The sequence below is a fragment of the Solanum verrucosum genome, unplaced genomic scaffold, assembly GCF_900185275.1.
Source record: "Solanum verrucosum unplaced genomic scaffold, falcon-dt-bn FXZP01000103.1, whole genome shotgun sequence".
Classification (NCBI taxonomy): Eukaryota; Viridiplantae; Streptophyta; class Magnoliopsida; order Solanales; family Solanaceae; genus Solanum; species Solanum verrucosum.
In genome coordinates, this window is record NW_026020048.1 from 7425862 (window position 1) to 7442816 (window position 16955).

The 16955-nt window shown below is 37.0% G+C and overlaps 1 protein-coding gene across 1 annotated transcript in view; it reads left to right on the forward strand.

Moving 5' to 3' along the window:
* LOC125822506 (protein SWEETIE) overlaps nucleotides 1-16944 on the forward strand; it is a 31117-nt gene extending 14173 nt beyond the window's left edge. Inside the window, exons 19-48 of the mRNA XM_049501906.1 lie at nucleotides 48-141; nucleotides 288-356; nucleotides 441-563; nucleotides 649-717; nucleotides 807-911; nucleotides 1067-1155; nucleotides 1508-1664; nucleotides 2355-2504; nucleotides 3308-3357; nucleotides 3564-3663; nucleotides 3770-3826; nucleotides 5581-5648; nucleotides 6211-6304; nucleotides 6708-6931; nucleotides 8235-8379; nucleotides 8475-8543; nucleotides 10100-10153; nucleotides 10309-10395; nucleotides 10479-10607; nucleotides 10687-10890; nucleotides 11039-11494; nucleotides 12268-12333; nucleotides 12687-12784; nucleotides 12872-12962; nucleotides 13088-13223; nucleotides 13727-14037; nucleotides 14105-14236; nucleotides 14370-14528; nucleotides 14603-14728; nucleotides 15275-16944. Coding sequence (XP_049357863.1) covers nucleotides 48-141; nucleotides 288-356; nucleotides 441-563; nucleotides 649-717; nucleotides 807-911; nucleotides 1067-1155; nucleotides 1508-1664; nucleotides 2355-2504; nucleotides 3308-3357; nucleotides 3564-3663; nucleotides 3770-3826; nucleotides 5581-5648; nucleotides 6211-6304; nucleotides 6708-6931; nucleotides 8235-8379; nucleotides 8475-8543; nucleotides 10100-10153; nucleotides 10309-10395; nucleotides 10479-10607; nucleotides 10687-10890; nucleotides 11039-11494; nucleotides 12268-12333; nucleotides 12687-12784; nucleotides 12872-12962; nucleotides 13088-13223; nucleotides 13727-14037; nucleotides 14105-14236; nucleotides 14370-14528; nucleotides 14603-14728; nucleotides 15275-16657 — 5095 coding nt within the window. The 3' untranslated portion in view covers nucleotides 16658-16944. The remainder of the gene's footprint in view (nucleotides 1-47; nucleotides 142-287; nucleotides 357-440; nucleotides 564-648; nucleotides 718-806; nucleotides 912-1066; nucleotides 1156-1507; nucleotides 1665-2354; nucleotides 2505-3307; nucleotides 3358-3563; nucleotides 3664-3769; nucleotides 3827-5580; nucleotides 5649-6210; nucleotides 6305-6707; nucleotides 6932-8234; nucleotides 8380-8474; nucleotides 8544-10099; nucleotides 10154-10308; nucleotides 10396-10478; nucleotides 10608-10686; nucleotides 10891-11038; nucleotides 11495-12267; nucleotides 12334-12686; nucleotides 12785-12871; nucleotides 12963-13087; nucleotides 13224-13726; nucleotides 14038-14104; nucleotides 14237-14369; nucleotides 14529-14602; nucleotides 14729-15274) is intronic.
* Nucleotides 16945-16955: the final 11 nt, after the last annotated feature.

The window sequence follows — 16955 nt, forward strand, 5'->3', positions numbered from 1 at the left end:
AGCTCAATGTACAAATTAGTCATTCATCTTGTTGATTGTTCAACCAGGGATTTGTTCGAGGATGAACTTCGCTCATTTCAAGGTGGAAAAGATGGTCTGGTACCATGTGTATGGGCTAACGACCTTCCGAGCTTTCCTAAGGTAACGAACTTTCGTGAATAGGTTCGCTTTTTAGGAAAAATATGATTTGCTTGACGCCATACAACTTCAGAAACCATGAGGAGCTTTCCAATTCCCCCCTCCCCCTGTTTGATATCCATTACTAATACATGTTACTGATCATGAAGCCGGAGACTATAAGCAAAATGTTAGTAAATCAGAAGCTCCTCTGTGTTGGCAACATATTTGCTTCTGAGGTAAGTGACTATGGTTGATACGTTAGCCAAGTAGATATGGAGGCATTGGTAGCTTGCAACTTAGTATGTCATTGTTCCTCTCAGGATGTTGGGGGAATGCTCTCACTCCTAGAAATGGTTGAGCAGTGTCTGAGAGCTGGAAAGAAACAAGCTTGGCATGCTACCAGTGTTACAAACATATGTGTGGGCCTGCTATCTGGCCTGAAGGTGATCTAAATATTTTGACTTCTTCTGGCTTATCTGGAGTTTTCATTCCTTACATCTGCTTCTCTTGTGCTTGCCTTCCTCACAGGCCTTGCTTGCTTTACGTCCTGAACCCTTACCATTGGAAGTACTTGGTTTGGCACAGTCTATATTTCAGGTTCTTCACTATATTTAATGTTATTTTGGTGCTATTGCTATCCTTTACCCTTTTCAGTGTTTCTTAGCTTTAGATGTTTACCTTGACAGAACATTCTGGCTGAGGGTGACATCTGTGCTTCACAACGCAGAGCATCATCTGAAGGACTTGGTCTATTAGCTCGTCTTGGAAATGATGTGTTTACTGCCAGATTGGTTGGTTCCATTTTGTATTTTTCATAACCTCCTGGTTCTAGAATAGCTTTCCGAGTTGCATCTAGTAGCGTCATGCTATTGCATCCCTAAGAACCTCAATTATCCATTAGTGTTCATCTTTTTTTCGTCATTTTAACTGTTACGTATCACTGCAGACAAGAGTTCTCCTTGGTGATATAAATTCAGCTGTAGATTCAAACTATGCTGGTTCAGTTGCACTGTCACTTGGTTGCATTCATCGCAGGTAAGCTTGGGTGATGCAACTTAGTATTTACCTTTCTTGCATGAATACAACTACCGTTTACTTTCATTCTCCCCTTCCCTCCAAAGAACAGATCTTTGATGTTGGTAATTATGCTGAACGTTTCAACTATAAATGCACCATAATTCTGATAGTCCATGAGCAGCAAATCAAATTGATGTGCAAAGCAGTATTTAAGGTGAATAAAGGTGTAACGGCAATGGTTGATTGTCTGATGATTATAAAGCATTCTTGAAACTAAAATTATCTTCCTGCACTTAGAGTGTCTGAGTATGCTGTTTGAATTGTTTCTTGTTAGTTATCGAAGTCCTCATTCAATTAATCCTTCTTACAGCGCAGGGGGGATTGCATTGTCAAGCTTGGTTCCTGCTACTGTTAATTCATTTTCTTCTCTGGCTAAAAGTTCAAACACTGGCTTACAAATTTGGTCTTTGCATGGTCTACTGTTGACTGTGGAGGCGGCTGGATTATCCTATGTTTCTCATGTTCAGGTATCCATATTCTCAGAATGTTATGCATCGGTGTCTCTGTGAGCATCAGTTATCCGCATTGTTTGATAATCATTGTTTGGTATCCTTCATCTGATTTATTATGTCAGAAGTATAATAAAGTGATATATGCTAGAAACTCTCAAACTTCAGCCAGCTCCTTATGGCTCTCTCTTGAGGATGTTACTTTCAAGAAACTAATGTCATATTGGATCTAGTGGAAGAAGTTGAGATTTACAGTTTTGAAGAAGGGGACCATTGGCTATCAAAAACGTGTTCTGTTAATAAATCCACTAAGATCTACTTGGCTACCTTCGTTCAATCTGCATCTATTGTCCATTCTACTATATATTGCTATGTTATCCAGAGCATTTTGTGTCATCTTGAGATTTGTGAGTGGGTGATCATCCTTCCTTGTGCTCCTCCTATTGAAGTCCGATCAGGATGAATTTTGATTCAGCAATTTTCTTGAGTTCACTGTTTGGTCTTTTAAGCTTCTCTGCCTGATATGTTATAATTTCATTTTTACTATCTGTTTCCGTTTTGATTTTTGATGTTCATATTGCGGCAAGAGGTTACCCTCTGATGTGAAAAGCAAGAAAGGCTAGATTTGTTATTTGGCACCTCTAGGTTCTAAATTCTAATTCAACTTTTTGTTTAAGCCTGAAGTTTCCGATCTTCATTTACTTTCAGGCGACACTTAGCCTTGCCATGGATATTCTGTTGTCAAATGAGATTGGTTCGACTAACCTGCAGCAGGCAGTGGGCCGCCTTATAAATGCTATTGTTGCTGTCCTTGGTCCTGAACTTTCCCCTGGCAGCATTTTTTTCTCGCGCTGCAAGGTTAGTCAATTCAATTATAAGCTTATAATCTGTATTACTGATCTATATAGAAGACGCCAGCAATACCTAAAGAAAACAAAAGTGCAAGTAACTTCCCGAAACTCACTTGCATATGCTAGAAAGCTAGTTTTGTGTTAAGCGAACTTTCTGAGATCAATAAGATTCTAGAATTGAGAAATGTATACGTCATTTCTATACTACCTTTTTATGGTTTCATATGTGCAACTAAGTATATGTTATTGATAAATGAAAGGATCACATCGTGGTTACAATTGCATCATAAGTCTCCAGACATTCGTTAAACTCATCATGTTTTTGAAGTTTCTCTATACGTAGTCAAATTTAATGGAGGCAAATATCAGATTCATAATGTAGTATTTGTTATGAAATCAATATTTATAATTTCAGTCATGTCCTGGCATATTTCATTGTGTTATTGAAAATTTTACTAAAAGTTGGGAGTGCTAGACAAAATGACCTATTATCATGCATTCTTTTAACATACAGAGCTCTTTAATTTGTTTTTTATTACAAGGTTAGGAACTGTGTTTTCATGTCACTAATCACTATCACTAATCATAATAGGTATAAAATATTTTCCATGGGTAACACATGCAAGGAATAAATCTTCTACTCCTTGTTGGGTTTGTTAGCATATACATCTTTCAATATTTTGTTGAAGTGGCTTTTTCACTTCAGTAGTAGCAAAGCTTTTTTGTTTACTAGATCTTTTAACTTGTTATGTTTACTAGATTTCTAATTTTACTTTTTCAGTTTCATTCTAATCATGTGTTTTCCTTCAGTCTGTCATTGCAGAGGTCAGCTCTCGGCAAGAGACTGCAACACTTTATGAGTATGGCCACTTGTATTTCATATATTTTGTCCCCTTTTTGAATCTATAAACCAAGTAAAACGCAATGGTTTTGAGGCCGGTCTGGTTTAGGTCTCAGGGGCACATGAAAGTTCAGTAGACTACACCTGCTTCATCTAGTTTTGTAATACTCATATGGATTTTCTTGAGTGTTTGAATTTTATTTTATTTTACTTGTTAATTTGAAGGAATGTTCGATTCACTCAGCAGCTAGTTCTTTTTGCACCACAAGCTGTTACTGTGCACCATAATGTGCAAACACTGCTCCCAACTCTATCCTCAAGACAGGTAATGCTTTCTCTACCATGGAAAAAATGGGTGGGTGGTTCTGGGATCGACTCCTTTCTTAGATAATCTTTTGAGTACTGAAGCATCTGAATTTCATTTTCAACAGCCAACACTGCGACGTTTAGCTTTATCCACTCTGAGACATCTCATTGAAAAGGATCCAGTAAGTACTTGACTGTGACCTCTATGTGTCATCCTGTGCTTTAGATATTTTGATGCCTTAAGGCTAGGTTTTGCAAGTTATTAGGGGTATGAACAGAACTAAAACAGTTTTTATGCTTTAAACCTCTTTGTTGTTTACTGAATAGCTTGCTATATACTAATCAAGACAGGCTAATATTCATGAATCAAATTGATTGTTTTAACTCTAGTAACACAACTTCTCTGTTTAAGTCTATGTTAAACAGAAAAATGTTGTTATCAGCAATAAAATATACTTCTTCATAAAGCTAAATACTTGAAGATCCCTTAAGCCCTATCCAAAATATATATCCCATGTATGAAACTATAAACACCAAGAGATTGCAAGTATTCATTGACCAAATCCAGAATAGGTGAAAGGAATGAAAACATTTGCACATAACAAGGTTAATGTTCTTCTTCAAACTTTCATCTCCTCTTTTGGAGATACCCTCTACGTTCTCCTCAGCATGTGGCTCTGGAAGAATGCATTGTACACTCTGTTAGCATCCTTAAATAGGCCCCCCAAGAATCTGTCAGAATTAGGAACATTTTAATCAGAAGAAACCTTCTTTTTCTGCTGAACTATGGTGCATGTGTGGCCGTTTACTAGCACATATGCACTGGCCTTCTATGCACCTTCTGGGTATATTCTGGTGCAGCTTCATTGTCATTCTGTAGTCTTTTGACGTAGCCTTAGAACTTCACACTTTTTTAGCACAGCTGCACTAACATTGGAATTTGTGTTATTTTGCTCACGCAGCTGCAGAAATCTTTCAATGCAGCTGCACTGAGCTATTCGATTCCTTCATCTTTTTTTTTTCATTCATGATCATTTCTGGAATTAAGTCAAGTGTGTTATCTTACCAGGACCTATCAAAAGCAAGTAAGTGTGAATAAACAAATAGTTACCTCAAGACATGTAAACAATAAGAGATTTCAACTGATTGAGTCGATATATAATCAACTCAATTCCAGAGAGAGAAACAGGAGAGCTTTTGAAGGAGAGTGGAGTGGAGTTTCTCCAAGTTGAGGACTGTCTTTGTTCCCTTATTTTCTTTTGGTGCGCACAGAGAGTTCCCTGTTGTATAGATGATTGGAGTTTGTAAACAATCACATCTTTTTGTAGATGCTTTACCTTTTGGTATACCCCTTGTATACGTCCATTTTGACCATGTTTCCACCAATATATTTACCTGATAAAAAAAATCAACTCATCAACCTGCCCTTCCTTCTTCCTCTTCTTTCTACCAATACACCTCCCCCCTTCCAAACTCAGAATCTTTAAACTTTTCCCTGTCTCGGATCTGAGGGCAACCCCCTCCTTGCTTCTCCCTGGTCATTTCCGCATACCCATTCCTGTATCTAGAAGAGCCCATTGAAATCATCAGCCAAGTTAATATGCTTCCTACCTTTTGATTTTTTGTTGAAGTCCTTCTGCGCCTGTTAGGGAGGCTTTGCTGAGTACTTTTGATGACTTCTTTCATTGTTCGACATTCAACTGGCAAGAAAACTGCTCCCATAATTCTTTCCGCATGGAAAACACAACATGTGAAAATTATACTGCTAAGAAAGCACTCTTCAAATAAGAAAAGTAATGTGTGCTTGAGATCTTTATGAAGAAACAATAAATATAGAAATTTTAGTAGATCTATTTTCAATTCAATCCTACAGTTTCCAAGTTCCGATTTGTCTGCTTTGCACTATATCTTAATACAGATGCTTGATTTTATGCAGGGGTCCATTATGAATGAACATATAGAAGATACATTGTTCCATATGCTGGATGAGGAAACTGATGCTGAGTAAGTTGATTATGCCTACACAAGCTGGTCCTAAACCTTATCTCACTTTGATTGTTCTCTAATTTGGTGATTGCTTCTTCTCTCTTTGTTTGTTTGGGTTGGCTTATTACTTCTAGGTCTAGCATCTGGCATTGCTTTCTTTTTTAGGATATATGAGTTATAGATTCAGATACAAGGACACCATAACCAGCTTCCAATTTTTTAATAGTTGTATTTTTATAGAAAATTGTAGTCAAAGAAATAAAAGTTGACTCCCAAAATATTGATAGTATCATAAACTGTTATTAAGGGAGTAACTATTTGAATGAGACTAGTTTTTATAACCATGCATCTTCTGTCTTTACCCCATGAAAGTGCTTTCTGTATTTCTCTTTTTGTTGCTAGCTTTGCCTGTCTGAGTGCTCTATACTAATCTACCTGGACAGATTTACATTTGTTTTTTTATTTGCTATACCTTTTTGCTTAATTGTCTTAACCTTTTTCCATTTACCTGCAAGTTGATGCTTTCAAATTTTTGTGTACTAATCTTGCACCGTACTTAGAATTTTTTCAACTTTTGCAGGATTGGAAGCTTAGCACGAACAACAGTTATGAGATTGCTTTATGCATCATGTCCATCACGGCCATCACAATGGCTATCAATTTGCCGCAACATGGTAATTTTTATCTGTATCACCCCTGATATTTGTAATCTGGCCGGCATCTTCCAGAACTAGTTAAGCTTTTCTAAAGATTAAAAGAGTGCAGTCATCAGATGAAACCATTTTACTTCTTTAAAACTAAGCTAGACTGAACAGGGTAAATTGATTCTTCAGAACTTCTCTATTAAATATTTATGATCTTATTGAAGGACTACGTTGCAAGTTAGAATCAGTTATCATATGACTGCTTGTAATTCACAACCCTGTGTCAAGCATTTATGCTCTCTGCAATCTATACCTTGCCTGTCTAGCATTTTTGTTTTCTGTCACATGGCTTGTTAAGCTTCCTTTCTTGTTCTTTTCTAGTGTTTTATCCTGGTGATCAGAATTCTTCACTGAAATTATTTATTGTGCATAGGTTCTTTCGTCATCCTCAAGAGTGCTCAGCACAAGTGACAGTTCACTAAATGATTCTTCAAGTGGTCTGGATGGTAACACTAGACTGAATACTGGGGATGATGATGAGAACATGGTGTCGAGCTCCCAAAACCGAAACTTTCAAGGTTATGGAAACAATCATTCCATTGTCTATCCTCCTAGGGACAAGCACCTCAGATATCGAACAAGAGTTTTTGCTGCAGAGTGAGTGTTGCTTTCCTGGTGTATCGTGACTGATGTTAAGCTTATCCCTCTCTCTGAGCAATTTTGGTTATATGCTCTCCTCTTAGTTTCCTTGCGCTGTAGCTATCCTGTATGCCCATTTGTAAGCATTTTCTTCTGACATCATTTCGATCTCCGTTGTTCCCTGCAACCCACCATTCAAACTCCTCGCATAATCAGGCAAGGGAGTTGTTATGAACAAATATAAAACAATTCCAAAAGGACAATGAAATGCCAAGAACAGAGACGGTAAATCATTAATGCCAAAGAAGCAGAAGAAATGAAATAAATGGAATATTGAAGGCATCTATCTTCTGCTATTGTGGTGTCCAACATTACCACTATAGGTTGCTAGTTAGATAGTATTGAAGTTCTTTACACTCAGTGCCCACTTCAATGTATTTTTTTCAATTGAAGTTGTTGTCACCTTGTTAAGATTACACAAATTTTAATGTCATCCTGCTGTACCTTGTTATTACCTTATCCTTTGTCTTCCTTGTCTGGATGGATATATGGCTATACTGTTCTTTTGGAAAAGCAGTGCACATGATCTTTTTTTTGGTACACTGGAAAGAACTAAACTAAAATCATTCAAAAGGTACATTGCTTAAATCTGCTAGGTGCAAAAACTCCATACCCTTCAATGCATCTTCCCAAACTAGCAGCTCTTGTTCATTTCTGTGACCTTCATTCAAATTTGCACATTGGTTAGTCTCTCTCCAGATGTATATGTATTTGTCTTGGTGGTTTCTAGCAAGAATCTGCAATCTGCAATAATAGCCCTAGAAAGGTGATATTGTATGTCATCTTCTTTTATGAGTTTGACAATAAAAATAACTCTTGATACCCCAGTTCTTTATGCTGCAACCAAAATGAGGCTAAAGGCAACAAGAATAAGTGTAGTTAACTAGTTCAGTTAACCAAATAAGTGTTTCATCGAATTAGCCTTTCAGAACTGCTTCTGCTCATTTACTTAATGAGTGTATCAAGATCTTGGATTGGTGTATTGATGCAATTGCATACAATATTCTCCTGATCCGCAAGCTTATGTGCTCTGAAAATTACAGTTAAAATAGAATCCTCCCTTAGTTCCAGTTTTATAAACTGCCCTAGTCCCTACTCGTTCTTCTCTTTGGCTCTCACTTTGTTATCTCTCCGGGAGAGAATCTTTTCCTATATATTAATGCGCATTATTTCTTCAAATTACTGTCTTGTTAAGAAATTTGTTTTGTTTGTTATTCTCTGACATAATGTATCCTTCTGAATAATCTTCTCTGAATTTTAGGTGTTTGAGTCATCTTCCTGCAGCAGTTGGAAAGAATCCAGTGCATTTTGATATAGCATTGGCAAGACAGCAGCCTGCCAGTGGATCGACCTCTGGAGACTGGCTGGTTCTTCAATTGCAAGAACTAGTTTCCCTTGCTTATCAGGTGCTATACTTGACATCAACCCTTGTTGCACTTATGCTATTAAAATCAGCTGTGGTGAGGGAAATAAATTGGTTCTTTCCCATTACATCTTACAGATCAGCACAATTCAGTTTGAGAACATGCGGCCAGTTGGTGTGACCCTATTGAGTACTATTATTGACAAGGTACTCATTCAATTATTCGGTTAGCCTTTTCCCTTATGGTCATTTCAAATGGTATAGCATTATCTATTAGGCAATACCCTATAAGTTTGGCGTTAAGTTTTATCATTTGTAAGTCCATATATATATAAACTACAACAATTTGATGCCTTTTTATCTCTATATTTCAGATTTTATAGACCATGCTAAACAAATAAAAGTAATATACTTTCTATTGCTAGATCAATCATCACTTATGCTCAAAAAGAACAAGATGGAATTTCAGGACAACGCCTAAGTTAAAAGAAATCAGATGCCTGCTAGAGGGCAATACTCAAATTGCTAGTTTCGAAACACGGTGTGAAGAATGTGGAGGAAGAAGAGATTTGGGAAACGTATTGCTTGATTATTTCCTCAAGCATGTTAGGATTTAGAGGGTGTTTGGATTGGCTTAAAAGTTTGGTCAAACCTACTTTTAAGTCAGTTTTTGACTTCATGAAGTGTTTGGCTACTATAAAAATAACTACTTAAAATAAGTTAGAAAGTATTTGACAAAGTTAAAAATAACTTAAAATAAGTTTAAAATGACTTGAAAAAAGTTAAAAACCAAAAGTAGGCCTCTCCCTACTTTTTTTTTTACTTAAAAGTTACTCTCTTCGTTCCATTTTATGTGACACTTTTCAGATTTCGAGATTTAAACAAGTTTTTTTTTTTTTTTATAACAAGGGAAACCCGCAGCCGCGACCCTTTGGGTGTGCACAGGGTAAAACCCCCATTCCTATGGAATAGCTCGCAAACCACACAAGAGAGGTAACCCGCACTGAGCTCGACCCAGAAGGCAAACCCCTTGCTTTTGCTAGCAAGAGGTTTCGAACTTGAGACCTCCAACATGAAAGTCCCAAGCCCAAACCATTGGGACAGAGGGAGTACTTTTTTTAAGCCAATCCAAACGGGCTCTTAGTAGGCATTTGGATCGACTTATTTTAAGTAGCTCTTGGCTTTTAAAGCTCTTTTTTAATTTTTGGAGGTGTTTTGGGTAAGACTAAGTGCGTTGAAGCACTTACTTTTAGGTAAGAAAAGTACAAAAATAAGCTAAAAGGCAAAAGTTGGGTATGACCAACTCATGACTTTTAGCTTTTAACTTATATAAGGTACTTTAAAAAGCCAATCCAAACACCCCCTTAATTAATTTTTATAAGAGATCTGGAAAAGGAAAAGAAAATAACTCATAATCCTTGATTATACAATTACAGGGATTATAAACATTTAGTCTTTTACGAGGAATAGATTCTCGCACATTAACGTTCTTAACTCTTGTCTTCATGTTGGAGCGTACATATTGTATATGCTCCTAGCTTGTCACCAAATGTACTTAATTCTGGACTCACAGTGATTTATTGGAACATCTATGAATTGATCATTGGAGTTGATGAAGCCAGTCATTATGCACCTGATTTTTGGGGCTGAATAAAATAACATACTTTTATATTTTGGTTCTTTCACGAAACACTGGATTCAAAGAAATGTGAATTGCAATTTGTTGTCACATATCAACTTCATGCTGTTACTATAAATTTCAGTTTGGAACATTGGACCCTGAGCTTCCTGGTCACCTTCTTCTGGAACAGTATCAGGTAAGTCCTTGGATCATTCTTTTTAGTTTTATCCTGCTTAGCAACTATATCTTCCTAATTATTTTCAATAACCAAATTTAAAGGCACAATTCAAAATGATGCAAAATCCTTACTGATATTAGCTCAACTAAGCTAGTTATGTCACTATCATTCAGGCCCAATTGGTTTCTGCAGTTCGAACTGCATTGGACTCGTCCTCTGGCCCTGTCCTATTGGAAGCAGGCTTGCAGCTCGCCACAAAGGTTGTTGAATACTTAGATACATGCATCTAGTTGTGTAATTTAATTGATACAAGTTTAAACGGGATCATGTGTGAATATTGCAGATATTGACATGTAAAATTGTTAGTCGGGATCAACTTGCTGTAAAGCGGATATTTTCATTGATTTCACGTCCTCTAAATGAATTCAATGACCTTTACTATCCATCCTTTGCAGAATGGGTCTCGTGCAAGGTTGGTTCACTCACGTCCAAAATATTTTCGTACGACTGTTTCTCTTTTCTCTAACATATTTATCAATGTATCTTTCCAGATAAAAGTGAGACTCCTTACAGCACATGCCTCTCTGAAATGTTACACCTTTGCATTCTTGAAAAATCAACAAAAGGAGATTACTGATGAATATTTAGCTTTATTGCCTCTTTTCTCTGAGAGTTCAAAAATTCTTGGAATTTACTGGCTCTGTCTTCTGAAGGACTACAGCTATATTAGGACTCAGTCATTTCCTAAAGAAAATGTGAGCTCATAGTTCGGTTTATGTTTCTGTCTTTTATAATTGATTTCATATTTCATGTCCAAACGGCCCTTAAAGTAGTTGCTTTCTCTTTCTCTCTCTTCTAATTCTGGCAATTTCTTTCCCATGTTCCTATATGCACTACATGCAGTGGAAACCGTTTCTTGATGGGATTCAGTCTACACTAGTTTCAACTAAGTTGCTGGCATGTCTGGAAGAAGCTTGGCCACTGATCGTGCAAGCGGTGGCATTAGATGCAGTTCCTTTGAACACTTACATAAAAGGATCCTCAGAAGCTGAAGAACAGTCTATTACAGACTTAATTTCGGGTTATAACATGGTTGAGTTGGGTTCAGAAGAATTTCAATTTTTGTGGGGCTTTGCTCTTCTTCTTCTATTTCAGGGGCAAGAGTCAGTTCTTGGTGAATCTAGGCTACATATTGGCTCTGTCAATACCATATTAAGTGGTGGCTGTGTTAGTGATGAAGTAAAGTCAATTGCTTTGGAGTTGTGCGAAGTTGCTCTGCCTGTGTTTCAAGTCCTGTTAGCGGAGAGATTCTTTAATGTAGGATTTCTCACTATGGATTCTTGTCAAGAACTGCTGCAGGTACTTTCAGTGTCTTGTTCTTCATGCTAAGTCACTCTAATGTAGTTTGGTTGTTTGTTCTGTCTGATTCACATTATGGATGTAATATTTCTTGGATGTGCATTTTAAGGTTCTCTAGACATCACATAGGTGATCAACTATGCAAAACCTTACATAGATATTGCCAATGATCAATTTGTTTCTTCTTAGAGAATAGCAATGTTGTCATTCTTCAGCTTTTGACATTCTAATTCTGAACCTTGATTATCATCAACCTTGAAATGCTAGTTTCAGCGATTGAATCTTGAAATTTTCTGGCATGTGCTTTATTTGTGGGTTTGTGCAAATTGCTTACTTGGTAATGAGTAATGAAAAGCTATAACCAATTAGTTACATGGTATTATGGAGCCACCAGAGCACTACCTGATTAAATAAATGGAGCTACCAGAGCGCTATCATTTGGAGTTCCTATTACCCATTCTTATGAAGCTAGAGAGTATGCATTTTGCACAGTGGATTAGGGAAGTTACCCGTTCTTCTAGTATCCCAAAATCCTCCTTCATTTCCTTCTTATCGTCTTTTTTCTGATGCAGTTTTTTGGGTGGGTGGGTGGGTGGTTGGGGGAGTCTTAGGGAAGTGCGAAATCATTATTTTAGTGAAAAAGGAGAAGGAATATCAGTGGATTAACATTTTAGTTTCTACACTAGGAGGTGCAGGAAGTGTTAGGTTAGATATTCTCATTTGATGTGCCTTTCGCGAGGTCTAATCAAAGCTCAAAATTTAATTGGATGCAGGTTTGCTTTTTCTCCATTTTTGTTGAAGATACATGGGACAATTTTGCCATCTCTATTTTATCACAGGTAACATCCCATTTCATGTCATGATCATGCTATTACATTCAAGATGTTGTTAATGAAGGGTCTCTCCATCAATTTAAATGAAATTAATATGCACCCTGGTTTTATCTTTGTTGCCTTTAACTTTCTGTGTTGCGTATGATTTCCTTTCATGTATGGCCTTTTGGTTGTCATTTTAAATATTTTTTGTGTAATCTAAAGGACTTGATGCCATAAAGTTCTTTTATGGTTTTATTTTGGACGTATTTTCTTATAGTAGATGCAGGAACATATTTCAATTGCTTATTTATATGTGCATAAGAGCCCCATAAAGATCTGTCTTTTTAACTTCTTGTTTCTTTCGGTTTGTTTGGTAGATTGTGCAGAACGGCCCCTTGGATTTCCTAAAGACCGAAAGTTTTGTGTATTTAGTATCAGAACTTTATTTGGCGCTTCTTTTTAAATCCTTCACAAGGTACCACTTCTTTTTGATGAAGTCAAATTACCTTATTCATGAACAGTAAAAAAGTAATTTTGAACTAACTTGCTTTCTTTTTGTCAGTGCAACTTCTCAATACCATTTAAGCTGGGACGATATTGTTTCTGTCTTACTTACCACAGCACCAACACTTTTAAAACAATATGAGCCAAAGGTGGGTGTCATGTTTTACAGACAGTTCCTTTTGGTCTCTAGTAAATATTTTTAAGCTTCTACTGTTTCCACGTCTCAATTTTTCATCCGTTGATAGTTAATCATTTTTTTACGGTTTTCATGCAGATGGGTTTGAAATCAATTTTGGCTTTTCTTTTGGTTGGTTACAAGTGCATTGAAAGGGCTTCAACCGAAATTTCCCTTTCAAGAGTTCATGATTTTGTCCAGTGTCTAACTTCTGTGATGAAAACATATGTTACTGGTAAGCAATTCTCATAAGGCGCATTCAGGTCCTTCCTCTTTAGATTATTAGGCTGTAAAGAAAGCTTTTGAGCTTGTTTTAATTAGCATCTTGTTCAGTCTAGTACTCATAATTAACTCTTTCCCCAATGTATGGAGTCAGTTTATTTAATGTTTGTGTTTCTTTTCGCATGAAAAAATCAATCAAATATGCCTTGATCTCAAATTGGTCAGGGTCAGTTATACGACTCCTCTATATCCATTTCACTCTATTCAGGTTCTTGTCAATCCAGCGTTAAATAATTTGTCAGTTAATGCAAATTAGGCTCCAAACTAGAGATCCTTCAAATCTGGAAATTCTTGGAAACATGAAAAAAAAATATTCTTGAGCCAGATTGTGAGCTCCAAGTTAGATTGCATAATCTAGAGAAAGTGCTGTTTTCCATTTTTTGATTTCCAATCTTGAAGTAGTCCACAGTAACTTATTTATCGTACTTGAGTGATGGTTATTTGCTTTCAATACAGATATCTCTGAACTTGGAAATGACAGCATTGGTTACTTGATGACAATAACAAGAACTTGTCTGACTGCGAGTGTTATTTTGGCTGAGAATTGCACTAAAGGAATTCATCAGCTTGAGAATAAGAGGTCCAACTTACATAAACTGCTGCTGTTGAAGCTTGCTCTCTCTCTTGAACAGACTACTTCATTTGCTAAACTAGCTTTTGAAATTCAACTTCTTGAAGAAAATCAAGGATGTAAGCCAGTATTTTATGGCATGATATGCAATGCCACCCGGTGCTTCAGGAGTGCTCTTACTGATGCTGACATTCAGGTAAGCAGATCTTATTTCAAATGATGCTTTTGTTCACTGGTTAGCGTACATAATTTGTCTACTGCAGGTCCAAGCAATTGGGTTGCAAATACTGAAAGGCGTGCTAACAAGGAAAATCAATTCGGAGTACTCATTCTTCGTATTCTTTGTTGGGGAACTTGTTGAAGACCTTGGGTCTGTAATCCAGAAACTCTTTAAGGTAGCCAAAGTTCAGTTTTATGTATTTTCCACGTGTAAATTTAAATTCTTGTATTTGGCGCCAGGAGCTGGGGTGGACAATAGATTTGAATTTCGCGTTCTTACAGAACCTGATAGTTTTCTATTGATGGCAGACACCTATGAACAGGGAAGTGGTGGCTATTGCTGGGGAGTGTTTGAAGGTTTTAATGCTTCTTCAGACACTTTCAAGAACTAATGAGTGTCAGAAATGCCTAATGAATCTGTTTTTGGAAGCTGTTCTCCTTTTTACAACGTCAGAGAATTCTTCTCAGGTTCTGCTATGTATGAAACTTATGTTTGCTTTGTTTGCCTTCACTGGCTGATTGTGTTCTTGTTTACTTTGTAGGAAGCACGTGATTTGAAGATCACAACTATAAAATTGGTTACACAACTGGCTCAACTCCCTGACTCATCTGCTTGTATCAAGGAGGTTTTACTCACAATGCCCATGATGAGAAGACAACAATTGCAGGTTATAACTTTATTATAATATGTGCTCTTTCTTGATACTTTCTAGTTCTTCTGATATCGTAAGATTGACAAGTAAGGTAACTGTAGAGGTTAAGAACCTTGTACTACTTTCATACCTTGTTTTAGTATTAATTAAATGTTATTGTAGTTCGATTTTTTTCGGGGGGACAAAACTTCAGATCATTGTTTAATTTGTTGTCTTAAATGAATTTGAAATTTGATTGGAATATAGTTATATTTGGAAGTGCATCAAAAAAATTTTGATGTTTCAAAACAGTAGTAGCACAGAGATTGTCGCAAGGGAGTGCTTCTCTTATGTAGGGTCCACCAGCCCTTTCCCTTCTTTTGGGATTTTGACTGCGAAATCTGGCATCAAGGTTTTAACTGGAGATTTTTTCCTCTCTTAACACTAACGTCTGGCAGTAAACTATGGCTTTAAAGGATTTTATAGTTTTATGCATGTATTGAGTGGCTCAATATGACTTAATACAGTTTTGGTTAGCAGAAACCAATAAGATATTCATAGTATTGAATGTTATGCTTGCAGGATATAATACGTGCTTCTGTGATGCAAGACCAGAACCAGAAACAAGTCAATTCCACTGGACCATCTTTTATTATCAAGTTGCCTGCAAAAATAGAGGAAAGTAGAAAAGAGGAAATTATTGTTTCAGCTTCTTGCAGTGAAGAGGTGGAGGACAATTCCGAGGAAGAGGAAGAAGATGATTGGGATACTTTTCAGTCTTTTCCTTCTACGAACGAAGTTGATCCTACTAAAACTGCGTTCCAGGATTCTCGCTCAATTGAAAACACAATTTCAGATGATGGCTTTAAGGGAGAATCCATTTCTGTACCACAGGATGAGGTAGAAGAAACTACTGCTACAATTTCAGATGGTGGCTTGAAGGGAGAAACTATTTCAATACCGGAGGATGAGGTAGGAGAAATTACTGCTGAAAATCAAATGGCTAGTGATGATGAGACTCTGTCAGGCAATGCAGATAGCAGCAACCAGACACAGGATCTTAATGGTTCCCAAGATGGCTTCCATGATGACAAGTTATCTGATGCTCACCACATGGAGAAGGATAGAGCAGTGTTACACCATGGTGATGTGATCTTGCCTGATTCTCAGTCTGAGGTAGGAAAAGGCCCTGAAACGTGTGAAAATCTGGAGGTCCAAAAGATAACAGGCGGCAATTTGTCTTCTGAAGTGGGGGAACATGCTGAAGATGTAAAAGCACATGGTTCCTCTTATGAGGATCATCAGAGAAGTAGAGAGGAATCTAGTGAAACAAATGAAGGTGCTTTTCCGAATATTCAATCTGCTGAAATACAAAGCATGCCACTTGATGACCGCAATGAAGACATGAAAGAACAAATTACACTTGATGATCACCATGAGGATGAGGAAATGAGAGACATCACCTCAATCAAGGATCACCAAGAGGGGAAGGATTTGAAAGACACAACCTCACTCGAGGATCACCATGAGGAGAAGGATTTGAAAGACATAACCTCACTCAAGAATCACCGTGAGAAGAGAAAAACAGATAACGAAGACCAACCTTCTGATATAGATCTGTCTGAGCAGTCTCTTAAAAAGTTGGAACAAACTACACTTGATGATCACCATGAGGAGAAGGATATGAGAGACATAACCTCAGTCAAGGATCACCATGAGGAGAAGGATATGAAAGACATGACCTCACTCGAGGATTACCATGAGGAGAGAAAAACAGAAAACGAAGACCTATGTTCTGATATAGATTTGTCTGAGCGATCTCCTAAAAATTTAGAACAAACTACACTTGATCACCATGAAGAGAGAAATGCAGAAAACAAAGACCAGCGTTCTAATATAGAATTGGCCGAGCAGTCTCCTAAAAATTTAGAAGGTGACGAACTAGTCCGCCTTGACAAAAAATGATGACCACGTTAAATTGCCTACAAAAGTCCAGGGTCTCTTTTGACCCAAAATGATTAGCAGGAAACAGTTGAAGCCTATAATGGCACAGTAGGCTGTATATTGAAGTTAAAATACAGGGACACCAAAATTAGAAAAGGTCACCACAATAGGTTTATGTAAAGTTAGTATTATTGTTGACAATGTTTGGCAATATTTATTGAAGATAGAAGAACTATTTTAGTGCTGCGTGAGGTTAAGGTTTTTTCATTGTAAAGGTATTCTTCTCCATGAATGTACTGCAGAGTGCTATATATTGTTT